Source organism: Gobius niger (genome assembly GCF_951799975.1).
Source record: "Gobius niger genome assembly, chromosome: 5".
Lineage (NCBI taxonomy): Eukaryota > Metazoa > Chordata > Actinopteri > Gobiiformes > Gobiidae > Gobius > Gobius niger.
In genome coordinates this window covers 20119673-20145783 of record NC_136856.1, presented here as the reverse complement: position 1 = coordinate 20145783, position 26111 = coordinate 20119673, and the positions used below count along the sequence as shown (strand labels likewise).

General features: G+C 40.7%; 5 protein-coding genes across 7 annotated transcripts; 4 read left to right on the top strand and 1 right to left on the bottom strand.

Annotated features, from left to right (window-relative positions):
• Positions 1-449: 449 nt before the first annotated feature.
• On the bottom strand, positions 450-3355 carry fosl1a (FOS like 1, AP-1 transcription factor subunit a). The gene is made up of 5 exons (XM_079556667.1): positions 3178-3355; positions 2985-3073; positions 2479-2736; positions 1710-1817; positions 450-1623 (listed from the first exon to the last, which is right to left on the bottom strand). Exons 2-5 carry the CDS (start codon positions 3066-3068, stop codon positions 1057-1059), a joined length of 1017 nt encoding a protein of 338 aa, XP_079412793.1. The 5' UTR covers positions 3069-3073; positions 3178-3355; the 3' UTR covers positions 450-1056.
• A 1932-nt stretch (positions 3356-5287) lies between these two features.
• yif1a (Yip1 interacting factor homolog A) lies at positions 5288-8490 on the top strand. The gene is made up of 9 exons (XM_079557202.1): positions 5288-5393; positions 5741-5792; positions 6371-6603; positions 6870-6974; positions 7110-7188; positions 7477-7534; positions 7613-7768; positions 7908-8001; positions 8115-8490. Exons 2-9 carry the CDS (start codon positions 5762-5764, stop codon positions 8262-8264), a joined length of 906 nt encoding a protein of 301 aa, XP_079413328.1. The 5' UTR covers positions 5288-5393; positions 5741-5761; the 3' UTR covers positions 8265-8490.
• Positions 8491-10576: 2086 nt separating this feature from the next.
• On the top strand, positions 10577-13218 carry LOC306963353 (uncharacterized protein). Its single transcript, XM_079556898.1, has 4 exons — positions 10577-11218; positions 11828-11949; positions 12064-12119; positions 12414-13218. The coding sequence occupies exons 1-4, from the start codon at positions 10616-10618 to the stop codon at positions 12731-12733; spliced, it is 1101 nt and encodes a 366-aa protein (XP_079413024.1). The 5' UTR covers positions 10577-10615; the 3' UTR covers positions 12734-13218.
• A 596-nt stretch (positions 13219-13814) lies between these two features.
• On the top strand, positions 13815-19678 carry LOC306963115 (atlastin-3-like). 3 transcript variants are annotated; one of them, XM_079556578.1, is made up of 14 exons: positions 13815-14072; positions 14778-14982; positions 15264-15398; positions 15481-15585; positions 15654-15704; positions 15852-15908; positions 15983-16075; positions 16184-16322; positions 16427-16554; positions 16627-16683; positions 16762-16833; positions 16909-17100; positions 17182-17421; positions 19266-19678. In XM_079556578.1, exons 2-14 carry the CDS (start codon positions 14779-14781, stop codon positions 19326-19328), a joined length of 1536 nt encoding a protein of 511 aa, XP_079412704.1. In that variant the 5' UTR covers positions 13815-14072; position 14778; the 3' UTR covers positions 19329-19678. The 3 variants fall into 3 exon arrangements, with proteins under 3 accessions (XP_079412704.1, XP_079412703.1, XP_079412702.1); XM_079556577.1 differs by having other exon boundaries at positions 14741-14982; XM_079556576.1 differs by having other exon boundaries at positions 13816-14072; positions 14760-14982; positions 19266-19677.
• A 1561-nt stretch (positions 19679-21239) lies between these two features.
• cfl1 (cofilin 1) lies at positions 21240-25475 on the top strand. Its single transcript, XM_079556579.1, has 4 exons — positions 21240-21361; positions 24099-24409; positions 24486-24562; positions 24643-25475. The coding sequence occupies exons 1-4, from the start codon at positions 21359-21361 to the stop codon at positions 24753-24755; spliced, it is 504 nt and encodes a 167-aa protein (XP_079412705.1). The 5' UTR covers positions 21240-21358; the 3' UTR covers positions 24756-25475.
• The last annotated feature ends 636 nt before the right edge of the window (positions 25476-26111 follow it).

Sequence of the window (26111 nt, the reverse complement as noted above, 5' to 3'; positions counted from 1 at the left end):
CTTCTAAAAACAGGATTTGTTTTAGTAAAATGGTAAATCTACTCGGCCCAGTGAGGCAACTTGTGATATTGGGCTATACAAAACCATTAAACTTAAACTTAAACTAGTGTTTCCCAGCCGGGGGAACTCGGGTTTTGCGAGCGCTTATTGGGGGCAATTGGTATTATTTCTGTTTAAAAAAAAGAAACTGAGGGGTATTTCAATGTTATTTTCAATGTTTCAAATTTGATGAAATGATGTTTTGCAGTAAACGGTAAGAGTATTTGAACATACCACATTACTAAATAATTATGAATTTGCATTTGGTTGATCTCTTTCTAAATAAACTCCTCAAGGTAGGGTTTACTCAGAGTAAAAATAAAAGACTCAAGTGGTACAAGATAAAAAAGGCTGGGAACCATTCAGCTCAGTCGCTTTGAATAAATCTAATTCAAACAAAACACATTTTCAAACAAGTTTGATCCATTTCCATGTTTATTTTAACTAAATAGTACTGTTGTGATAAAGATGCATAGGCACTGCCTAACAAGCATTTTGAGTACCAGAAAAGGCATTATCAAAAATATATTACACTCTAAATAAATATTTATAAGTCATTCATCACCTACGGTCCAGCCTTAGTGGTCAGTCACTCTCACAGATAACTGTTGGTCTCTTAAAAAAAACAAAATAGCTAAAGTCGGGTTTTCTCAGTAACAATATAAAGTCACAGTTATCATAGGTAGTGTTACTCAGTAATGTGCCTCTGATAACCACATATTTTTAAATGCATTTTTTTGTCCCTTAAATTCATCATCAAACCTATTGAGCATGCAGTATCATCATCTAATCTCCTCAAACACATACAAAAGTCAATATTTTATATAAAAGTTATAAATATTAAATCTTTAGAGTGTAACAAAGAAAGCTACAGACACAGAACTTTCTAAAGAGTTGAAATGAGTTACTGTGAAACATATTGAAATGCTTTTGCAACAAAAGTATTCCACAAAATACATTATTAAAAAAACTAACCATTAGTGTTGTCAGTAATGCTAAAACATGCCATCATATTGGTCAAAGGGTGAGAATAGTTGGAGAGTGCAGCGATTGATCCGACTGGTCACCACTGCTGCTGCTGCGGCGATGAGCAATTCCACATGGCTGAGCAGCTTGAGTTTGATGGACGTGCCCATGATGTGATGCACCATGGGAGGAGCTGGGGGCACTGCTATCTAAAACGCTGGCTGGATAGGTGAAAACCATGCCATATGTGATAGGAGTGAGAGAAGGTGTAGATATCAGGACTGGGGTGTGGAGAGACTCTGACTCAGAAGCCACAGTAGCTGCTGCTGCAGATGCCATGGGTTTAGGTGGGATGGTTATCTTTGGTTTGGGTTTGGGTTTCTCTATCTTTGCTATCAGCTTTGAAGAGGGCCCAGGTCTACTTTCATCCGCGGGCTCCAGCTTGATGCCCTCCAAAGTGGCAAGTGATGGGTGGGGCTCAGAATCAGAATCAGAATCCTCTATTTTGCAGATTGGACGGTGAGCCTCCAGAACCAGCTCAAGCTTATCTTTTTCCTTCTGCAAGTCGGCAATTTCCTTTTGTAAACGTGACTTTTCATCCTCCAGCTCGTCGGTCTCCTATTGATCAAAGAATAATACACATTTTATAAATGGCAGGGAGATATTACATTTCAGAATGTAGATATTGTTACTGTGTTTCTCACATTTTGCAAGGTGTCGGTCAGTTCCCGGCGGCGGTTGCGGCATTTTGCAGCTGCCAACTTATTCCTTTCTCTTCTTATTTTGCGTCTCTCCATCTCTTCATGAGACAACTGAAAAGCAGATACAACATTTACCCCACTGGGAAAGGTTTGCATTACTGTACTTGTTGGCCAAATCGCAACTCAAAAACCCATAATGGAGAAATTCTACCACCAAGTGTTTCCTTTTAGTCATGACAATCTTGGCCACTGGTTTCTTTATCAAGTAATAGTGGTGCTTTTGAGGCTAATTTGGAGCAGGCAGTGAATGGTTAAAAACTGTCTCTGATCCAGCATTTCCCGCCCGTTCTGGTTGATGAGTCACACTGGGACCCCAGCAGTGACTCAGGTGTGAGTCATCTGCTATGACTTGCCCTGGTGAATCACATGACACTCCATTTCCGGTGCCATGAAATTACAAGAAAGTAACCCAGGAAATGTGTCAATGTGTCTGAGGAAACGATTATGAAATCTATCAAGCGTGTAAGCAAAAGCATGATGTTCTGATTTTTACTCATCATAAGTATACACATAAGCCTATGTAGTGATGTATTCTCTCTAAATTATAATTGTTAATTGTAATAAACCTGTTGTTACACAGTGTACATGAAATCAAGTTAATTTAATATTATAGTATTTAGTATTAATATTATAATATAGTATCGTCTAATTGCCATTATTCCTCAGTCTTAAGCCTATATAACTATGCCAATTGTAGATTTTTTTTCCTTACATGCTCATCATTCCTACGCCTCGTGGATGTGGTGGTGTTTGCTGCTGCTCTTATGACCCCTGGTCTCAAATGGTGGGACTGAGATGATCCATGTCCCAGACTCCGCAAGCCAGAGAGAGATGGGTACGGAGGCACAGGAGAGCGTGAAGGTCCTGGTGGATGCATCAGGGAGGGCTGGACCAGCCACTGAAGGTTCTCATTAGTAGTAATGGCATTCAGGCTTGGAACAAACTGACTGCTGCCAGCCATTGTGAATTTCTATTCAACAGAAAAATACATGTTTATGGGTTTGAGATTGGCTGCAGTTAAACTTGGCACAGTAAAAATCCTAAACAAGACTTATCATAGGCCTACATAGTTGACTAACAAGTTTGTCCTTTTATTAAAACTTTAGCTACATTGTAATTTGTACATATTCAAGTAAAACGATTCTATTGAGGACACCTTTATGGGTTCCGCATAATATGGTAATTATAACGATTATCATAGGCTCCTCATTCTCCTACCTGCTCCTGTGTAGTAGCAAGTGATCCAGAGCTGCTGCTGTACACTGGGTCTCCTCTCCCTTGATTCCCAAAGTTTCGATACATCCTTTCTGTTTAAAGTAAAAATTAGATCCAGGTGATTTAAGTTTCACGTCAGCTGTAATTAGTTCCAACTAAATTCTTGTGTGTCAATTCAAACTTCGGGCAAGCCCACCTTATTGCGGTAACTCGGTCGAGTCCAAAAAGCTTCTTGTTGCGGGGGAACAAGGAAGAAAAGTATCAGTTCCTTTATCCGAAAAGGTCTTAAGACACACTAAAACTATGATCACAATATCTTCACGTCTTTCGCCATGTCCTTAAAATCCGGCGTCTGGAAATGATTGTACAGTTGTAAACTCTTAAAGCGCGACTCCACTTGTTGCCACGCCCCTCCGCTGTTACGGGAAATACTGTCGTCTGGAATCTCTCACGAACTTCACCACGTGCTGTGACGTCATTGACCATATTTGGTGAAAGTTTCCTCTTGAGAGCAGCGCGAGGGATTCCTCAATCAGTCAAATAACCCCTCATGTGAAACTGCCTTGTTAGCCGAGTTTAATATCTAGAAGTTGCGAATGTGGAGGCCTTTTTCTTCATCGATTCATCAACTAAAAAGTATTCAGTAGTTTTTGTTCCACCAGTAAACAAACATGTAAACAAACAGACCTGTAACGAGCATAGGATATAACTGGCAGATATATAATTGTAGTCTATAGTAGGATATTTGATGGAGGGAGTCTAAACCACTGAGCCGGACCATGCTGTCCTGTGGTTTTGGCACGCTCCTGTTTCTCTACACCACATCAATGTGCATGCTTGTGGCACTGAGTGTGGGAATGAGTCAGGACACAGCCAATTATTTTACCAACACTTTCTACAGTTTTACTTCAGTAGTAAACACTCAGAAATGTGATGAGTCCATAAGCATTAGTCTTAGTCTACCACAGCAGCTGCTGACCTTAGTCCGTTGGGACAGAGTTACTGGTAAAAGCTGTTCTCCAGTTTGTTGCTGTAACAACTGTTCAAATTAAGTCATTGTTAAAGTCTTCATTTTGTGCTAATAACTAGTGTAATATTCATGTTAATGTTAAAAATAAACAGTGTAAGTTTACAATGACAAAAGAAACAACTGAAACACCCAGCAGCCTTGTTGCTCACTTCATTCTCTGCTATCACGTTTCAGATTACTACAACACACTCTGTAATAAGAACGGCACACATGGGATGTGTTCTTTTGTGGCGTACAGTACTTGATAGTATCATAGAAGAAATGTGGGATAAAGGTGAGCGTCACGCATGACTACAGCTCCAGGAATGCAGTGATGGCACAATTCTATCAACCATGTTACACCATGAACATATGTGTGACACATTTCAGTTTGTGGATTAATTTACACAATCAGAGTAAGGCAAGGCAAGTTTATTTGTGTGGCACATTTCATGTACATGACACTCAATGTGCCTCACAGTAACACCAAACACTGTAAAAATACAATAAAAAGCATTAAAAACACATTAAAAAGCATTAAAAACACAATAAGTAACTGTTTCATTTGCCTAATGCAGTACAATATGTAGGATTAAGGTGTGTGTGAATGATTTTTAAACTCAGGAACTGAGACTGTGAGGTATTAAATATTGCATTCCTTTTGTACTCATCATCACATGCTGATGTGATTATTAAGAAATGCATCAGAATCACTTTTGTTTTCTTTTGCTTCAGGTCACATTACCAGATCAATGATACAATTGTGCAATATAGAAAGTAGAGGCTGACATTTGAACAACAGTCACTGCACACATTTTTGATCAAGGCTACTATGGTTAAAATATACCTTTGCTCTGCCCGATCCCGGAGTGAATGAATAATTCAATGTAAAGCTTGTTTGAGTGTCCAGAAAAGAGCTATATGAAATCAATGCATTATTGTTATAATTATTATAATTATTATCATAGTAATAATAATAATAATAATAATAATAATAATAATAATAATAATAATAATTATTATTATTATTATTATTATTATTATTATTATTATTATTATTATTATTATAAATCAGCCCATCAGATTTGGTCTGTTTTATAAGTTTGTAACATGGATATTAAAGTTGTATTATTAGTGTTACTTATTAATGGTGTAATGGTAATATGATGATGAGTTTTTGAAATAGCGGTCTATGGTCTGTGAGCGCGTTTGCCTTTTGTTGTATCTGCTGAAATAATGTAAGTTTTCTTTTCCTGCTCCCTTCAGGTCAAGCCCCAGAGCGCTGAGCTGCCACGCAGGCACAGAGCTGCACGTGCACAGGCGGAGACCAATCCCTGCGAGGGGGCGGGGCTTGTCTCTGTAGCCACGAAGCTATTTTCCGATGTTTGGTGTTAGCTGCGTTGGTAAGTTTAATCCATCCGTTTTTAATTGTATTAAAACTGTGCAACACCTTTGTAGCGTCAGTTGTTTCATATCACATAACATAACATAATTCAACTCAATAGTAGAAGCTTAACTTGGTTTGAGGGGGAAACACATCTCTTGTCTAGCTAAAGTTGTTCAGGCTAATCGAGTATGTAATGTAATGCAAACGACCCCGAGATTGGATCAAGTTTGAGATAATTTCCCAGTTAGATCGACAACATTGGATAACGATGATTTTTTTTTGGTTTTGCTATGAGTTTTGTCGGAACTGGACAAATAATGGACGGGGTGTTGCTTCATTTGCTAACGTGTCATTTCGTTTCAGCTAAACCAGGACAGAATCACGATGGATTTGCCACATCATGGATACAGATCAAGTAAGATTGTTTATTTATTGTGTTAATTATGTAGTAGCAAAGTTACTTACTGCTTATCAATCAGTCTTCTGTGGATTAAGATTGTGTGTGGTAGTGGCAGCTGCACCACAAATATCATTTTATTACTTAACTCTTGAGGTTCATTTTTGTGCTCCCTGCTTTTATAATAGAGTTCGGGAATGTCCACAGTTACCATGGAGATCCGCCATCTTTGCAGCTGTTAGCATACATTTCCATAGACTAACATTAGCTAAAACAGTATAAAAAGTGGAGAAAAAAACAGTGGAACAACTCCGTTAGCTTCTGAGTTACTGCTGGTAAATACATCTAACACACTGTGGTGTCCAAGTGTTTTAATGTGAACAATAACTCCAGTATTTTAACTTTTAAAATCTCCATTAGTTTACAACTGCTGCTAATCCCATAATGCTTAGCGATATGACGTCACATTCCCGAACTCTATGTGAATATACATCATCCTGTGTTCAGTAACTTGCTAGCTAAAGGAATACACTATCCTTCTGACTAAAAAACCTATTATGTTTAAAGTTGTGTTGTTTTTTTATTGCATTTTGTAGCCAAACAGAGGACGCGAGGGGGGGGCCCTTCTTCAGACTCTGTTCTGTTTGATGACACCAGCTCCACTGCACCGATGAACAGTCAAGGATACTATACCCCTGCGTACACCCCTTCAGCTGACATGCAAGGAGGCTCTGGCGTGAACAACCTATTTGATGACCCAATGGCCAATGCTGCAATGATGTATGGCTCATCTTTAGCAAACCAAGGGAAGGATATGGTAAACAAAGAGGTGAGGGGTGTTAATAAAGCGCTACAAATCAATGTTTTTTTTTTATACTGATTGTATAAAGTAGTTGTTCTCTAACTCGGTAAGTTATTTGCTTTTTCTAGACTAAACTGACGCTGTTATCTAAACTGTGGTTTCACTGTAAAATACGATTGATACATGCCTTGATGACTCAAAGCCAGGGTGATGCATTAGGGAGATAGAATTTGAATCTCTGACTCAGCGTATTGCCTCAGGTCTGCGATTCATTAATTTCACTTGCCTTTCAGATAAGTCGATTCATGTCTCTGAACAAGCTGAAGTATTTCTTTGCTGTTGACACCAAATACGTGCTAAAGAAGCTCCTGATCCTCATGTTTCCTTACACACATCAGGTATATTTCATTTGTTTACTATGAACTGAACGTTTAACTGTCATCTTTGTACTGCTCACTACTGTTTTATGGGTATTTGTATAAGCTTAAGTTTCTACAATATCCTGTCTCTCTCCTCCCTTTTATTCTTTCTAGGACTGGGAAGTCAGATACCACCGGGACAGCCCTTTAACTCCTAGGCAGGATGTCAATGCACCTGATCTCTATATACCAAGTAAGTAAAATAAAACAGGCTTTCTGCAGTGCATTATAATTCATTAAACAAATTGGGTTAGTGCCTTGAATAACATCATGCGCTACATTTAATTACAACAGTAAATAAATAAATTGAAACTGTCTGCGCTTACAATGGTCAAAACTATTTTATTACGTAGAAAAAACAGCCATTGGGCCTTTAAATGTGTCTTTCTGCTGCCTGCATAAACCCTTTATAATGTATTACATGTACAGTATAGCAGTTGTATGTTTAATTTACTAATCCCTGTTGTAAATGTTCTTTCAGCAATGGCTTTCATCACATATATTTTACTTGCTGGAATGGCCTTGGGAATTCAGAAAAGGTTTTTATCTGTCCTTGTAGTGCATTCATGCCTTGATCAAAGTGACAAAGGGGCTGAGTCTGTTTTATTGTTTTCTAGGTTTAGTCCTGAAGTCCTTGGTTTGTGTGCCAGCACTGCCCTCGTGTGGGTCATCATTGAGGTTTTGGTGATGCTGTTGAGCTTGTATCTACTTACAGTCCACAGTGATCTGTCAACCTTTGATCTCGTGGCATACAGTGGATACAAGTATGTAGGGTAAGTTTACTTGTGTCAACCTAAAACCTGGTCTACCAACATAATGTCATCAAAATGTCTATCCAAATTGTAGAAGAAGTTGGAATGACTGAAAATGCTTTGTATTTATTCATCTATTTGGTGTGTATTTTTGCCCCAGGATGATCTTCACGGTGCTGTGTGGTTTACTCTTTGGTAGTGACGGTTATTATGTGGCCCTGTTATGGTCCTCTTGCTCCCTTATGTTCTTTATAGTAAGTCAACTCATTTCACATGTGTTGTATGTGTACTACTGATAATCATACAGTAAACCGTAATTGCTACTATGGAATCCATGAAAGTTTTTGTTTGTTTGTTTTTTGTATAGGTTCGGTCTTTGAAGATAAAAATAATTCCCTCCACTGACTCTATGGGTACGGGAGGCGCCAAACCACAACTTCGCCTCTATATTACTGTTGCCACTGCTGTTTTTCAACCAATAATTATTTATTGGTTAACGTCTCACTTAGTCAGGTGACTGAGGAGCCCAAATATTTGATCTGAGATGTGTTTGTACCGCCAGTTATATATTATGTAGAAGTGAAATGCTTTTTTTTGGCTGATTGTACATACGTTTGCTACAATTTTCTATGAGTGTTATGTATTATGGTATGACTGAAAGTCTAAATGTGCCACTCCCTTTTTCCACCAAAGGCTTGTGTTTTCTTATTTCACTTTAGTTTTTCCTGTATTTGGCTTGATTATGTTTGTATTAATTCGCCAAATGAAAATAAACTGCTCACTTCGTTATTACTGTAAATGTTTTTATTCAAAGATATAAGTAATTTGGTTGGACAGGCGTGTCAGTGGTTAAGACCATAGACCAGGGGTAGGCAAGTTTTCTTCTTTTAGGCCAAAGTAAAGCACCATTTTCTACAAATGCCAGCATTGTCTGTACATGATTATGGCCATACCGTTAAACGATATCAGTCAGGTTTAGGTTAGGTTCTACTGATCTCTAAAGCAGGCATGAAAAAAAAAACAAGCTTTGATGCCATTGGTCCAGGGACAATATTAAAGGAAGTGTCTTTGTTGTTTCAGCTCAAAGCAAATTATTTGCTTTTCCATTTTTTGCTATTTGTTCAATTTCTTGCCCAATGTTTGGCCCATTTCACCCAATCTTTCCCAATTTTTTTTCTTGTTTTTTCCTTCTTACTCCATCCATCCATTTTCTTCCGCTTTATCCGGGGCCGGGTCGGAGGTAGCAGTCTCAGCAGAGATGCCCAGACTTCCCGATCCACGCACACCTCCTCCAGCTGTTTTGGGGGGACCCCGAGGCGACACCAGGCCAGCTCGGAGACATAGTCCCACCACCGTGTCCTGGGCCTTCCGCGAGGCCTACTCCCAATAGGACATGTCTGGCGACCAGGAGGCATCTGAAACAGATGCCCGAGCCTCCTCAGCTGGCTCCTTTCGACGTGAAGGAGCATCGACTCTACTCCGAGCTCCTCCCGGGTAACTGAGCTCCTTACCCGATCTCCGTTCTGGAGTTCCTTCTTACTAATTTTCCCAAAATGATTCCCTATTTTTGCCCCTTTTTTCCCCCCAAAACTATTTTTACACGATTTCCCCTTATTTTTAGCCACATATTTCCCCCCAAATTTCACACATTTCCTGTCATTGGAGATGAACCCGATATTGTAAATGTGCAGATCTTCCACACATAATTGTTCTGTTTCTGGTGCCAGACGACACATATTTTATTATAGATATCGGATAAAGCATCGTTCAGATATTGAACGGTACTCCGCCCAATACGTGACCTAATTGGGTGTTTTGTTTAGAAATGTTGAAAGTATTTTGCACATTTTTAGAGTATTCAAACAGGCATTTGAGCTGAGTGTGCGCGCGCCTCTGTGAACGCGCGACTCCCAGCGTCTGTCGTGTTTCCATGGAGACAGAGGGCAACAGAACCTCTGCTGAGAAAGGACCGCGCGGTATTTTACTCCAGAAATCATATGAGACTTGGTAACTTCACAAAAGCTGTCTCCAAAAGAGTTGGGACTTCTGTGTATGCGTTCTTTGCCACCAGGTAAGTGAAGACTTCATAGATTCACCTCAACAGTATTGATTTCCTTACCTGCAGGAGAAAAGGCGGCTAAATGAAACTTTATATTATTCCGCCATTAGCTAACTTGCCTCGGAAAGCCACGCGGGACTGTTTCCGACTGTTTATTGACTTTAGTTTGCGCAAATGTACTCCCCCTTCACACCCCCAGTGCATTTGTAGTGGCTTGCATTTAAAGCCTCTTATTTCAGACTTCATTGAAGAGCCTTGGGTGCACCTGTCTCTTCACTGTTTATTTGACACATCGTGGTATGTGCTGCATAACTAACTAGACTTTGGACGCATTTTCTAGGACGGGCGTCGCTAACATTTAACTCGTTTAAACCATGTTTAAACGGAGTTAAAGTTAAAGCTTGAGGGCTTAAAGACATACTCCTTTCAAGTCATTTTTCAGTGATGGATAATATCCATTTTAAAATACATCTGCTGCTGAGAGCCACAGACACTGGTGTTCAATTTATGCCCATAAGCCGGATATGCCCCAGTCGTCACAAGTCATTCAAATTGGTGCAAAAGAGGTTTTTTGTGGTCCTTTCTGCCACTCATATACATTCAGATTAGGAACGTAAGATTTAAAAGGCTTTTTTTTATTATTATTTTTCTATACTCTGCAGTAATCCTGAGGAACTGAGGTATTTGGCATCAGGGCCAAAATTATACATTATTTTATTATTATACTAAACATGACTATCTTTGTGTTTTTGCTGTTTTTTGCAGATCTACAAATTGATCAGAGGAAAGGTTTACTCTTTTGTTCTAAGATGGAGTTTGACACTCATTCACTGCCATCTTCCTCTCCATATCCCACCTCTCTTACAGGGCCTTTCTCATCCTCACCACAGCACACCGGCACCAATGACCGGCTTTCACTGCCGCTGTCTCCTATCTCTTTCCCCCTTTCCCCAAACTCGCTTTCACCAGCAACTGCAGAGTCTACTTACTCTTCATCCCCACTTGATTACTCCTCTACTCAGGTCATTGATGGACAAACTATATCAAGTGTGAGCTCAACAAACATTTCAGACCAAGATGACCTCACTTGTCTCAGTTGGCTGCATCAGAGGTGCAATCTTTTACCGCTTCAGCCTCTTCACAAAGTAACACCACTGCCCCAACTTGAGTCATCTGTGTCCACTTGCTCCACATCCTCTGCCTCATCCAAGCCACCCTATTCTTTTAGCAGTCTAATCTTTATGGCCATTGAAGACTCACCTGGCAAAAAGCTACCTGTAAAGGATATTTATGAATGGATTGTAAGAAATTTCCCATACTACAAAACTGCCACTGGGGGGTGGAGAAACTCAGTCCGTCACAATCTGTCACTGAGTAAAAGCTTTCGCCGCATTCAGAGGGACAAGAGTCAGGTGAGTGTATCCAAACACAGTTTACTTTATTTAAAGGGGGGGTATTATGCAAAATCGACTTTTTCAAGCTCATGTTATTATGTCATTCCCTCATTAAAAACATGCCTGAAGTGTTGCCTTGGCACATTCACGTATTTTTGAGTAATCTGTAAAAACTCTGATGGCGGCCATTTTAGGGATAGGTTTCCCTGAGTCCTCCTAGGAACGCCCCCACCTCCTGGAGACGCCTCCGAGCTTTCGTCGCCAGCCGAGTAACCAACCACTGCTCCTCAGCAGAACCCCCTCCCCACTGATGCCACAGACAGAGTGTGGAGGGGGCGTGTCGGAAAGGGTCAGAGGTTCTTAAAGAGACAGAGGCCTATTTCAAGACATTCACTACAGCCATTTTGAGAGAGCAATTTTATACAAGGCAGTTATTCTAATTTACTGCATTTACAGACCAACAGAAGGTTTTGTCATCATTGTGGTGTTATATAGACTGGTTCTATGTGATTGAAAAAAGCATAATACCCCCTCTTTAATGAATCTTTCTCATCTAAGGTAACAAGCATTATGCTGTGCTTTGGTTGTAATCACTTTTTTATTCTTTGACGTCTGTTTGTATTTTAGTCTGTTGGAAAAGGTTCTCTCTGGTGTGTTTGCCCTGAGTACCGACCAGCACTTCTTGAGGTTTTAAGAAAAACCCATAGTTACCACAGCAATAACAGTAACTTGATAAAGAAGCCTGAGTTGTAAGTACTGTACGAACACTGAAATATTATGAGAACCGTTTGAAATATTCAAGCATCAGTATCTAATGACTTTAATTTAATACGGTTAATATAATAATAATAATTATGTTTTAGGTTTGAAGAGAGCGGTTATGATTGTCTTCCTATTTGTGATAGTGTGGAAATTACAGGTCAGTAAAATCATGTCTCTTGATCAGCACAGTATTTTGGTCAAGCACAAATTTCAACATTGTAACAGCCTTTCTTGACATGTTCATTACCTGACACCATTTCCCTGCTTTCCCAGCATGCAACATTGTAAATGTGTTGGTGTTCTGTTGGCATAGGAACAACCTTTTATAACCTAGACAACGCCACAAATGCTAAGCCAGTCTTCCCTTCTTTGTACTCTCTTTTCATTTCTGTGCTTGTCTTAGCATGAAGGAGTGCTCTTTTGTGTTCATCATTTTTGTTCACATTTGCAGATTCACTTTCAAATAGTCTTCTCCTGCCCAACCCCCAAACCTTGAGCTCTGAAAATTCAACTTTTGCCGAAAACCAAACTTGCCATTTAACCCCGGATCACGAGGAGCTGGTCACCATGGAGGATGTGTGTGAGGAGATGGAGAAGGACCCTTTGTCAGATAGTGGCTACATTGAGTTGCACTACTACCACACTCAGGAGTACCTGGTGCTGCCCGGGGACCATCAGCTGGACCTGGAGACTGTGGAGATTCTGCAGCTTGATGCTGAGGCTCAAGAGGCCGCTGGATCACTGTTGGACCTGGCTGGTGGGGGATATTAGAATGAGTCGCACGTACAGTAGGAGTACCATGGTGTTTCGTAGTTTAGTTAAATCACCTACTTCCTTGTGAGAAACAGTCACTGCCCCATGGTGTATGTATCAAAAAATATAAGACATAATGAAACAGTGTGATTTGTATTCAGGCACTTAAAATGCAGTTTTAACGATAACTTGATCTGTCTAATGTTATATTTACCTTAAACCATACAAATGTGTCTGAGTTGTACATATTTAACATGAAAGTATTTCTGAATTTCAAACAAAACTGTTAGTTTACCTCAGGGCTAATGCTTTTTTGTACAAAGTAAACTAATTTAATACATCGTTTGCTGAGATTTAGTGGCCTCAGTTGTAAGAAAGGATTTCATTTTGTTTATATATATATATATGTATCAGTTTAAATTGTTACCACTTACTGTATTTGAGTAGAATTATGGTTTATTTTAGCCAGGAAACTGCTAAGATATTTCACCAAGTGCTCTGTTTCCAGAGATGTGTGTGTAATTCACTGCCATTGATTGTGTAAGTACATTTTACAGGAAAAAGATATATTTTTAAAATAACAATAAACCATTTTTATTCTTGTTGTGAACTCAAATGTATAGTATGTATGGACGGTTCTTGTTTTTCTTGTTTTTCTTGCTTTCGTGAGGGAGGGTGTTTCCACCACATTCACCATGTGCTGCTCGGAGGGCGAACACGCTCATCTGTGTCGCCTGTGTACCATAGATATAATATACTGTGTACTCACGGTGTACTCACTGTACTCACGGTGTACACCTGGTGTACTCACGGTGTACACCTGGTGTACTCACGGTGTACACCTGGTGTACTCACGGTGTACTCCTGGTGTACACACGGTGTACTCGCAGTGTGTACTCATGGTGTACTCGCGGTGTACACATTGTGTACTCACGGTGTACACATTGTGTACTCACGGTGTACACCTGGTGTACTCCTGGTGTACTCATGGTACTCCTACTGTACGTGCGATCTGAGTGCTGTACTGCACTGGTGCGGTCTTTTGCACTGGTCTGGTGAATACTGTTGATTTGTTTATGCAAAATCCGTCTAGTTCCGTGTTTGTGGTGCCGTGTTTAAACTACAACTCCCGGTGTACCTGCGCAGTGTAGTTTGACTGGGAACCGCCCAGAGTAAATGGAGCAACAGGATATCCTGACTGAACTCCGATTCCCATCAGGCACTGCTCTTGCAAAACACGGAAATAGTTTCTTCGTGGAAAAAAGTTCTCATGGTCGCGTTTATGCCAACTACACAGTAAAAAGTTGGCGTTTTGAGTTGTTCTCGACTTTGTTGGAGTCATCAGAGAAGACTTAAGGTAACAATCACGTTAGCATTGAAGCTAGCTAGCGTCAGTTTGTAACGTTTCACCGCGATAGTTTTATAGTTTGGACGTTTTTATTTTAGTTTGTATCGATTTGTACCTGTTTTGTTCTACGGTGCCTTTTTACCTTTGCTTATTCGAGCAGCGGATTCGTGTTATTTATGTGTTATACACTGCGTTGCTGTTGTAAGCTGTTAAAGCTCAAGTGTTTTACGTATATGTTTTATGTTGATGCACTTTTGCATTGCAAGAGCAGTTCAGGTGCGGTGAAATATTTTAAATATTTGTTATTCTAGAGAAATGCCACGCCTCTGGGAGTTGGGCTTGATATAACAGAAAGACGAGTTTGGGTGCCTACTACAGCAATTTAGTGAAGGCACCTCCCTGTCTTACTCATAATGGGTGTCATCCTCATCACACATTTTAGTGAGACTAATGGGTTCAAACCATGTCCCAAATGTTATGTCTGGAGGCAAAGCAACGTGATGTGCACAAGAGCTCTCACATCCAATCTTAACAGCCTGGCTTTGTTTTGTGCCAAGTCACAGCACATGACTTGTTAAGACAGCTTACAAGTAGTTTACATTATCGTGAAAGGAACAGTAAAGCAAACAACATTAGACTCCATGTTTACTGTGGTGATGTGATGTTTCTGTGGACAGTGACCAGTGATTTTTGCAGGGACCACTACAACTGAAGTATGGTGGGCAGAGGCAAACCAGTTCAGATTGTCACTGTGAGTAAGGAGGATCACTCCTTCGGTTTGGACATCGAGGCTTTATCTAAGGTTTTACTGGCCCCTGAAGTCCGAGACAAACATGTGGTGGTGGTGTCTGTGGCTGGAGCGTTCCGAAAGGGAAAGAGCTTCCTACTTGACTTTATGCTTCGTTACATGAACAGAAAGGTGAGCCTTGTAACCTGATACTTCATTCTCAGACTCCAGACAGTATGTTACTGCATCTGACTGTATACATTAAATAGTCAGACACACAATGGTCAATTTTGAAATACACACAACACACTGACATTGCACAAACAACACACTCACACAAGTGTCCAATTGTTGATCAATGTTTTGCCTCAATTTTAACTTTGTTTACACAAATGTTTATTATTACAGACATGACAATAACATGTCAGATTATTTGTGTAAAACCTTTTGCTCTGAATCTGTGTTCTTTCTAGGGTGATGAGAACTGGCTGGGTAACGAGGATGAGCCTCTGACAGGGTTTTCATGGAGGGGAGGCTCTGAGCCAGAGACAACTGGTATCCAGCTGTGGAGTGAGGTGTTCCTTGTCCAAAAACACGATGGCACTGAGGTAAAACTGTTGTTGTTGTTTTTGCTGGAGACTTCTTCATCTAATTGTAGTCTTAACTAAATCACGATATTCTCTCCTGTAGTTCGCAGTCGTGCTTATGGACACCCAGGGTGCTTTTGATTACCAGTCCACCGTAAAGGACTGTGCCACCATCTTTGCACTCAGCACTATGACCAGCTCAGTACAGGTGACTTTCGCTGTTCCTGTAATGATCATTTTTACCCTCATCAATGCTGACCCCAATCTTCTTTCCAGATCTACAATCTGTCACAGAACATACAAGAGGATGACCTACAACAGTTACAGGTTTGTTATTGGCTTTCATTATGTATTTTACTCTCTAAAATGTAAAACTGCTTATAGAGCGTTTGTAACATAAGTTGTTCTTAGATTAATGCAATGGAAAGAAATAATTTGGGCATAGTTTGTAATTGTTTTAATTTTGTGTCACAGCTTTTTACAGAATATGGTCGTCTCGCCATGGATGAGATCTTTCTGAAACCCTTTCAGGTGATTCAAATTAATTTATCAAGGGGGAGGGAATTGTACTTTTATTTGTGGCATAACACTTTTTTTTTTTGTAGTCTTTGATGTTTCTCATCAGGGATTGGAGTTTTCCCTATGAATACACTTATGGCTTCAAAGGAGGCAGTGATTTCCTGGATAAGCGGCTGCAGGTACCAATTATTGTTTAGTAAAAATGAAATGTATTGAGTTTATGCCTGTTAGGCTAATGCTGTGCTGTGAATACTTGCTATACTTTATGCTGTGTTTTATCTTCAAAGGTCAAAGAGGCCCAGCATGAAGAGCTTCAGACAGTGAGAGAGCACATATATTCCTGCTTTACCAACATCTCCTGCTTTTTGCTGCCGCACCCTGGATTAAAGGTTGCCACAAATCCATCTTTCCAAGGACAGCTCAGTGGTAATAATGACTTGAGATAAGACTGTTTCTGTTTATGCAGTGTGATGCTTTAAACAGCTACTCAGCAACAAAGTGCTCCTCCTTCTTTTTCTTTTTTCTTTCAGAAGTGGGACCAGACTTTCGACAGCAGCTGAAGGATCTTATTCCAACTCTTCTGCATCCAGACAATCTGGCTGAAAAGGAAATCAATGGGAATAAAGTCACCTGCATGGGTTTGGTTGAGTTTTTTAAGGTAACGTCATTCATTTGTTAACTTGTTTCCTTTTTGTTTACTTTGTTTTAATATTTTATTGTGTATTTTCAGGCGTACATCAAGATTTACCAGGGAGAGGATCTGCCGCAACCAAAGACTATGCTGATGGTGCTTTATAGGAATAAACTTAAATGAAAACCTTTTCCAGCAATGTCTATTTTAATGCATGTGTACATTTCTCCACAGGCGACTGCAGAAGCAAACAACCTGGCAGCTGTTGCAGCATCTAAAGAACTATATTACAAGAGCATGGAGAAGGTTCCTCTATATCTATCAGATGTTTTAATGTTTACTCAATTCAGTCGGTTTATGTGATCATCATTTTGTGTGTAGGTATGTGGCGGGGACTTACCCTATGTGTCTCCGGAGTCCCTGGAAGAGAAGCATCACTTTTTTTTCAGAGAGGCGCTGCATAATTTCTCGTCAACCAAAAAGATGGGTGGCCAAGAGTTTTGTGACCGCTACCAAGGCCAGCTGGAGAAGGAGCTGGATGAAATGTGGCAATCGTACCAAAAAACCAATGAGGTGCTGTGCGGATAACAGTGAGACGATGATTTAATGTCTATAGATGATGGTTATTGACAGTTTTTTTGTTTTTTTTTTAAGTCCAAAAATCTCTTCAGCGCCTTCCGCACCCCCGCTGTGCTGTTTGTGTTGGTCTGCGTCCTCTACATTCTGTCCGGTGTTCTTTTCTTCATCGGCCTGACCAGCTTCGCCTTGATGTGTGACTGCATTCTTGGCGTGGTTATGTTGGCCATGATTGCGTGGGCTTTCATCCGCTACTCGGGCCACTACCGCCCGATTGGAGGAGCCATTGACCAGGCAGCTGGAATTGTGCTGGAACAGGTAAGGCCACAAACTGCCTAGTATTGTGTTTGTGTGTCAGGTCTACCCACTAGAGGGTGCAATTGGATCAGAGTCTGATTCTGATCCACTAGAGGGTGCAATTGGATCAGAGTCTGATTCTGATCCACTAGAGGGTGCAATTGCAGTAACTTTTAACATCAAGGAAGGAACGTCTGAGTCAGTTCATATTTTTAAAATGTTAACAATTGTAATTTACAGAGATTATGCACATTTTAAATCTCAATTGAAATCAATCAATTAATAACATTGCAGACTTATGCTGATCCAATTCACTTTATTTATAGGACTATAGCTCAACAAAACCGTTTGTGCTGCACAAAAGATCCTAAAAACAAAACAAGTGCAATACTTGGCTTCACGTCTAAATAAGTACCGGTACATTTAAACAATAAATAGAAACAAAAAACAGATTAGAAACGGAAAGTAGATATAAAACCAATAGAAAATAATTAAAAACAGAATAGAAATAAAACATACAACAACAACATAAACACGCAGCGTTAAAAGAATAAAAGTGGGTCTTAAGACTTAAAACACTTGACTGTTGTGTCGTAGAGAAGCAGAGCGTTCCACATCATAGGAACGGTCTGCTTAAACCCCCTTCTCGGTTTTTAGTCTTGTCCCACGAGCTGGGACTGGCCCTCGGACCTCAGTGCTCACGCTGGAGTGTAAATTTGGATAAGGTTCATGATGTACTGAGGGACCTGTCCATTCAAATAAACAGACATGTTGAAATCAATTCTAGAATGAACATAAGGCCGATGCAAAGATGCAAGGATTGGGGTGAGACTTATGTGCACGGTTTTTAGCCCCTTTTAAGTTGTGTTGCTGAGTTCTGGACTAACTGCAAATGGGAAAGAGCTTTGTGACTGATGCCAGAATAAGGTGCGTTACGTCCAGAAAAAAAAGCATGAACCAATTGCTTTATTTTTGATAAAAAATTAAGATGATAAAAGCACGACTTTGAAACGCCGTTGATCTGTGTGGCAAGTTTCAAATCAATGTCTACGGTGACGCCAAGGCTGGTGACTGTGGGATGATTTTAGTGGCCCCACGTCAGTGAGGACGGGTCCAAACACCATAACTTATTCAAGACATTTTCAGCTAACCAAGCTTTGACGTTACATATACAATTAAGCAGGGGTGTCAGGGGACACTGGTTATTTCAAATTGGTCAACATCAAACTTGCAGGACAGGCCATGCCTCTTTAAAATGTCTCCAATTGGAACAAGGTATAGGAAAAAAAAGGATGGGTACCAGCATAGATCCCTGGGGGACTCTATAGTGAAGTAGTGATGAAGCCCCCAGCCTGACGGAAAAGACCTCTGACGGGTCTTTTTTATGAGGTCATAAATGTCATTTATGACATTATTATAAACTTTTAAAGTAAATAATTAAGTATGCCCTAATTCCCCTCACAATGCCAAAGGTGCTAATGTTTCCCTGCCGCGTACCAGCCCTGTTTTTTCCATGGAACATTGTGCGGGTTAAGAGTAGGATTTGGATTTGTGTGAGAGTAAACTGCTTCACGTCAGAGTCTGGAAATACACCAATGTGGGGAACATCGGTACATGTGTGTGTACATGTGTGTACATGTACATGTGTGTGTACATGTACATGTGTGTGTACATGTACATGTGTGTGTACATGTGCATTTGATAAAGTCACGCTTTATCCCGGTCCTTAGAAAAGGCATGTGAACGTAGGTATGCCTCTAAGCAATACCACACTATTAGCAGTTGAGAGGTTTGGAGACTGTGAGGAACAAACGTCACAAGATGTCGCCAGAAACACTTACCAGTCTTCTCTCTTTTGTTTGCAGACTACTGAGATGTTGAACAAGTCGAGGGGAACAAGCATCACTGAGAAGAAAAAGTCCACTTAGAGGATCTCATGATTCTTTTTAGAATCTACACATCACATCACTTGCCTGAAAGCCTTACAATGCCATTTATTGGACCAAACTTGTACTCTGGTGCAGTGTACTAGCATATCACCAGCAGTATAATATCAAAAATATTCTTTGCTCTAAATCCACAGCTGAGTGTGTTTACAGTTGCTCTTATGTGCTTTTGTGTTTATGGAGTAATGTTACATGAATGTTAGTGAAAGACTTCATTTCTGTCGGTGTTTGTCGTACGTTTGTAGCATAAACAGTGCCTTGTTCCAAATCTTAAAAAGCATTCCATATAAATTTACAGACTTAATGTTTTCTAGAAATAGATTGTGTTCATGTGTAGTGTGATGCTGAAGTTGATGAGTTTATTGATGTTGAACTGTCAACGTGCACACGCTTTGTCCTGATTTATTAACTTCAGCAACTACTGCCGTCTGGTGATGATTTACACCATTAGGACCTGGACGATGGGGGACTGGATGATCAGATGGTGGGTTTTTCAGTTTGGTGATTTTCTTCAGTGAATCATCAAGTAATTATAAAGTCCCTCCTTCTTAAATTCTTTATTAACGTGAACACAACCTATTTAGAAGGAAAATAATATGCACTTTTTACTTTTGTGTACAGTATGAACTACTTTCATCATTCAAAAAAAGGAACACTACAATTAAAAAACAATGCCACGAAGCATGGCTTTGCTGACCAAAGTATGTTGTATGTTTTGTTCCCTGTGAGGACTTAAGAGATTTAAAGATTTAACAATTTATAAATGACTTTGTTTTTTTAACTGAATGTAATTAATTTAATTGGGGAATATGAAGATTGGCTCATAATTCCACATGGTGCTCACTATAACAGGGAGCTTGTAGAATTAAAAACAAACTGTTTTATCTTTGCCATTTCTCCCACTAAAGGGCTCTGGAATATTAAAGACGCTTATTTTATGTGCTATGTAAGCTTGTCTTCATTTATCAAACTCAACACTAAAAGAATATGACTCTTTTCAACAGGAAAAGATTAAGAGTAATGTAAAAATAGAAGCATTAAACAGGCATGAACAAGCATTTTCTCACAAATGCACCAAAAGTGCTGCTCCGAGCTCTCCACTCTGCTGTCAGTGGCGGTTTGGGGCAACATCATCTTCAGAGAGCGCGCGCGGGCTGAGCACTTGTGCAGCATCATCTTGCCTGTCTCCGTTACTGCTCCTATTGTCGTCCCCACAGTGACCCCTGTGTGTCTCCTCTAAAACCGCACATAAAGCTGCTATAATGAATTTAGCGTCTCGGGTTTCCTTATATGGTGATGACCGTCTGGGCGCGTGCACTGACCGTCGTCGTAAACTTCCTTATTTGGAAGTGAGTTCAGCCAAACCCACCCACCCGCGCCGACAGGACAGCAGCGGAGGGGGCTCTCCCCGGCTCTGCCATGGATGTACTCGATGTTCTCCACAGTGAAAGGTTTCCGCCCAGCGCAGCGCCTCACTCTTCCCTATTGGTGCATTTGTCGGTCACAGCCGCTCTTTCATTTATTTATCAATGCTCTTGCTCTTCTTTTAGGACCTAATTATCACTATCAAAATGTATCTACAAGATATAAAAATAAAACATATACTGCAATAATTCATAGAAAGATAGTTTATAAATATATTTTGCTTGTTAGAGAATAATTAGAAATGGTTTTGTTGCGTGTTTTGCTGAATCACGCGCCCTTTGTTTATGTTTATATCTTACATTTATATTTCACATGTTTCGACAGAACAGTTGTTTGTGTTTGATCATAATTTAAAATTCCACACTCATGATTTTCCGCTTTTTATGATGATTCTGTTTCGAATAAATAAACCAAACAAAAATAAACTATGATCTTGTGAAACGCGCGCTCGTGCTCGTGCATAAGGGTCGGTGGCGCGCTTCAGGCGCGTTCATGTGGTGTCGTGAGTGAGCTCGTGCGCATAGACCATCGGCATAGACTGAGCCACATTCATCATCAGACCATTCAACCCACTCACTGCTGCAGCCATGGTAGGTCTGACGCTTTTTACTTTTTACTTGGTTTTATCTTCTCCAGCGGGGCACGAGCGGCTGTGTGAGCTGTTCCTTCTGCTGGAGAGGATTTGGTAAATTAACATTTTGATAGATTTCAACTCGAGGTAGAGACGTGCTACAGGCAGGGCCTTGTAAATGGCTAACTTTATTAGTGGATTATGTGGTACAATTCCTTACAGAATTAGCGGATGGCTTCACTTTACCTTCAGCTTATAGTTACAAGACCAGCGGTTTAAATCCACACTGTCTTTTTCCATTTGGATTCACCAAAGCATGAGGCGCATCCCCTCCACGAGCCCGTGGCCCTGAGCCTCAGAGGCTAACGCTGCTCCTCAGTAAACTGCAGGTGCAGAGGGGCCACTGTATTGTTAGCACTAGCCGCTTTAGCCTCGGCTGAGATGAATCCCCCTAAACCCAGCGCTGGCTGTTATTGTGCAGTTCTTTGTCTGTCAGCGGGGCCACGGCCACAGCGTCTCCTGAGCAGCAGACGACGTCAGACCATCACGCGCACCTTTATTCACGCTCATTTTGGATGAAGTGCGGTCTGGGGCGTTAGACTCTCGGACTGGATTGTACCGTTGGATCGAGCCCAGTTTTCCCTTATAGGAGCTCGTGCACACTGGTGCACACATGTGCCTGTGCTGCATTCATGGCCCCACCCTGAATTTGGTGCAAAGATGATATTGTGGTACTTGGCTCCAATCACACGCACATCTTCTCGCATCCACGTTTGTTGTACATATAGTCCCTTAATAATTGGATGTTAGACAAATTCGCACATTTACTCGTTTTGCGGCGCGTGGATCTGTTGAATGAGCTAATCGGAGCTAACGGGGCTGATCTGTGAAGATCTGTGGCGCATCCATTTGTACTTTCCCCAAAATAGTTTTTTTTTTCATCCAGTTGCAAATGAATAAAATATCAACGCCACAAACTGACCCCACATTTTTTTTAAAGTCTATTTTTTTCTTCATTTTATTATTATTATTTTTGAATTCATTAAAGGAAATGATGCATTGGTTGTGAACAGCTATTTTTGTTTTGTCATTTTTGGTCAGAAATTGACTTTTTTTAACCCCATAATCCCTAAACATTTTGTAAGGTTCATAGTGGTGTTTGTTGCAGTGTTTGAGAAGACATTGAAAGATTCAGTGTTTGCTGGTTAATAATTACTAAATTGTGCTGACACTTATCACAATGGTTTGACGCCCAAAGCAAACACAGTGAGCGTCAGCGCAGTGACTTTTCCTGCCCTTGTTTCCTTTTCATTGTTGCAACACAGTGGTTATTTCTGTATCTTGTACAGAGGTTGTTTTCCTGTGATTGCCTTAAACGGAGTCAGAAGACCGGGCTGAGTCGACTACATACAGCAGCTCAGTCTATATATTTCAACAGAGGCCTCATTGTTTGACTCAGCCTTAATTTCAGACCAGGCCGTCATCCACATGCTCATCTTTATGGTTCCAGAAAGGGTTTATGTAACTCCTCAAAGTTCAGTCAGAGCAGCTCGGACACACCTGTTGGCTCTGGCTCCAGTTCTTCACTGGACTTTGGACAAGCACTAAAAGCCTTTTTTTCCTTACTGGCTGTTCACTCACTGTTCATTAGGGCTGGGTAATTTATCAATCTAATCAAAATCGCAATCGTCATAGGTTTTTATAGTCGTCAGGTTTGCAGCCATTTCTCAACAGAAACCGCAGCTAGTTTTGGAGTTTGAATGAGACAATGGGAGCTTTTTTGTGCATTAAATAATAGTGGAGGATCTTTTTGTTTTTTTGTTTTTTAGCCAAGATTTGAATAAAATGTCTAAGTCCTAGAATCAGCAAAAATAGCTCTACTGTTCAAACCACAATCCATGGTATTGCTGATGTTTGTGCGGACCATAACTAACGGCTCGCTACAGCCCCAGCATTACACGTTCATGCATGGTTCATCCATATGAACAGGGCTTCTGTTGTGACCGTCACATGTCCCTCTTTCACATGACGACGTCAGAAACTCAGGGTTATCTATATATGCCTCATCAGCAAAAATATTTGATGGAGCTCAATATATTTTACTGAGCCTTAATGACTAAAACATAAAACAATTATTTTTAGATGTTTTTTTTTATAGCTATGGCAGATTACAATGACAGTATTGGCACCTCTTTGTCTGAACTTGTCATTTACATTTTTATCCCCACATCGTGAACTTCGTAAATATGGCTATATTTATATTTGTGACAAGTACAGCGTGAAAGCTTTTACTTGGTCAGTTTAAGTGTTTGCTCTGGTGTAAGTTACTGCTCCTATTGGTCAGCTGAGTGTTGCCTCCTGAACACTCTGACTGAAGGTGTATGACAGTGCAAAAGATGTGCAAATAGAGGATATATACATACAGTGAGCTAACGAAACATAAATCATAAGAACAAAAGACTGAGGATTTTCTCTTCCTGCGATGTGACTCGTGTCGTGTAATTGAGAGCACTGGGTCCTGTTATATTAATCAACTATTCTGCGACTGCGCCGTTAGATCTGAAGCTAAATGTAGTCCCAGCCAAGGGACTACTTTTCTCCTTCTTTGGAAGAGTCTGGAGCCTCGTTTCAGTGGGTTCACAGGTAACAGTGGGTGGTATTTGAAAGGTGGATCAACCAATCAGAGAGAGCGAAGCTTTCTAGTCTAATATAGTTCAAGTGTTGAAGTTTGTGGTTTGTTCATATCTCTGTTCTAGGCCTCCGGTGTTAAAGTGACAGATGAAGTTATTGCCGTCTTCAATGACATGAAGGTGCGTAAGGCTCAGGCAAATGAGGAGGAGAAGAAAAAGAGGAAGAAGGCCATCCTCTTCTGCCTCAGCAAAGACCTGAAGAACATTATCCTCGAGGAGGGCCGAGAAATCCTACAGGGCGACCTGGGTGTCACCGTCAAAGACCCATACCAGCACTTTGTGGCCATGCTCCCCCCGAACGATTGTCGCTACGCTCTTTATGACGCTACCTACGAGACCAAAGAGACAAAGAAGGAGGACCTGGTCTTCATTTTCTGGTGAGATGGCCTTCACATGTGTTCTTCTGTGTGTCATTAGTCATTTCTCATGTTCCCTTTATGTTTGTGTTTCCAGGGCACCAGACAGTGCCCCATTGAAGAGCAAGATGATTTATGCCAGCTCAAAAGATGCCATTAAGAGGAAGTTCGAAGGTGCGCTTTCTCTTTGTGTCATGGATTCTAGATAAGTAACCCGAACGAAACAACAACTGACTTTGTGTTTGTGATGTCAGGTATCAAGCACGAGTGGCAGGTGAACGGCCTGGAGGACCTCAAAGACAGAGCGACCCTGGCTCAGAGACTTGGCGGCGGGTCAGTTGTCACCCTGGAAGGATCTCCTTTATAAACCCACGAGCTTTCAAAAAACATCTGTTGGGTTCATTCCAGTGGTTTGTTGAGGGGCAAAAGCAGAACCAGCACTTGTTCATGGGACATGGTGGGAGGGACATCTGGGGGTGGGGTAGGTCAGGTGATAGATAGACCTGTCACATTGAAAACATGAAGCTAATACTATGAGCTTGGATTGGATAAAGTTATAAAAAAAAAAAAAGGGTTTTGTTTTGTTCCCATGTTCGATTTCAAGAAAGGGACAGGGCCTCATTCCAAGCTGTGCAACCTTAAGAGCATTATTCCGAGTACACTGTTGCCAAACTTCGAGTTCAGTTTAGTTTGTCTAGTTGAGGTTAGCGTAGTATGGACTAATTCACTTGTTGCACAAACGTTAAACCATTCTCTCGGGGGAACGGGTGGTTATTTTATTATACCTACAGTCTTGGACTTTCAACTCCAATGTTTTCCTTTCATTTCCAGCTAAGGGTCAAACAGCAATCGATGTAAAACACATTCCTACAAACGGGATCTCCTCAAAGCGTTGTGTTAGTGAAGGTTAGGTGGAGAGTGAAGTGTAAATGAAGGACCAGCCATCAGTGCGTGGGCTGACATTTTGATTGACGTTTTGTATTGTCTCCTTGTATCTAATAAAAAAAAAGCACTAAACTACTGAACCCTGTTGTTTTATCACCTTTGCACTCCAGATGTCTGATTAAGTTAAAATACATTAATGTAATAAAGATGTTTTGCTCAATATGACAATGTTTGGTTATTAGGATGCTTTAGTTTGAGACTTGAATGAAGCGAGTGGCCGATCCAGATACTTTACTGGATGGTAACTTGAACCTCATCTTAGCCTTATTGTTCAGCTGGTAAATACTTTAAAGCCTCTACTTGCATTTTCCCACCAGGGCTAGGACTGCATGGTGATATAAAATGAGAATTTTCTGGCCGGTTCTCATTTCAAGCGGGTCTAGTTGGGAGCCTCCATTATTCAGAGAACCTAACACTATCCCAAAACAAGAGTCTCCTCTCTGCACGTCTGAACTGGTTGGCATAAGGTCTTGCAGCCTTTGTAATACGATACAACCTCATGTATACAGGATCTTGCGTTAACAAAGGATTGTATAGGCTCCTGTATATTGTGATTACCTGCAGAGCCCCAAACCGGATCTCCAAGTCATTTGTGTATGATGAGTGCATCATTTTTATTATAAAGTTTGCCTCCTCAAACTCTGAGTAGGGGAAAGCGGCAGACCCGGGACAGATGGTGCATATGAAGCGAATCCACAGTGATAGTGCGCCCTCTGCTGGAAAAGACGGATCTCGACCGATCAGCTTTTAGGTCGACGTTGATGTACTTAAAGGAGCA

Bases quoted from the DNA above. Each gene is read 5' to 3' on its own strand.
- LOC306963353 (XM_079556898.1), top strand. From the start codon at position 10,616: ATGGAGTTTGACACTCATTCACTGCCATCTTCCTCTCCATATCCCACC. The intron at 11,950-12,063 runs GTAAGTACTGTA...ATTATGTTTTAG, and splicing joins TTGATAAAGAAGCCTGAGTT to GTTTGAAGAGAGCGGTTATG. The intron at 12,120-12,413 runs GTCAGTAAAATC...TCACATTTGCAG, and splicing joins TGATAGTGTGGAAATTACAG to ATTCACTTTCAAATAGTCTT.
- fosl1a (XM_079556667.1), bottom strand. From the start codon at position 3,068: ATGTATCGAAACTTTGGGAATCAAGGGAGAGGAGACCCAGTGTACAGC. The intron at 2,737-2,984 runs GTAGGAGAATGA...TCTGTTGAATAG, and splicing joins TTGCTACTACACAGGAGCAG to AAATTCACAATGGCTGGCAG. The intron at 1,818-2,478 runs GTAAGGAAAAAA...TCTGCTTTTCAG, and splicing joins GGCGTAGGAATGATGAGCAT to TTGTCTCATGAAGAGATGGA.
- yif1a (XM_079557202.1), top strand. From the start codon at position 5,762: ATGGATTTGCCACATCATGGATACAGATCAA. The intron at 5,793-6,370 runs GTAAGATTGTTT...TGCATTTTGTAG, and splicing joins ACATCATGGATACAGATCAA to CCAAACAGAGGACGCGAGGG. The intron at 6,604-6,869 runs GTGAGGGGTGTT...CTTGCCTTTCAG, and splicing joins AGGATATGGTAAACAAAGAG to ATAAGTCGATTCATGTCTCT.
- cfl1 (XM_079556579.1), top strand. The intron at 24,410-24,485 runs GTGAGATGGCCT...TTGTGTTTCCAG, and splicing joins GACCTGGTCTTCATTTTCTG to GGCACCAGACAGTGCCCCAT. The intron at 24,563-24,642 runs GTGCGCTTTCTC...TTGTGATGTCAG, and splicing joins CATTAAGAGGAAGTTCGAAG to GTATCAAGCACGAGTGGCAG.
- LOC306963115 (XM_079556578.1), top strand. From the start codon at position 14,779: ATGGTGGGCAGAGGCAAACCAGTTCAGATTGTCACTGTGAGTAAGGAG. The intron at 15,586-15,653 runs GTGACTTTCGCT...TCTTCTTTCCAG, and splicing joins CTATGACCAGCTCAGTACAG to ATCTACAATCTGTCACAGAA. The intron at 16,076-16,183 runs GTACCAATTATT...TTATCTTCAAAG, and splicing joins TCCTGGATAAGCGGCTGCAG to GTCAAAGAGGCCCAGCATGA.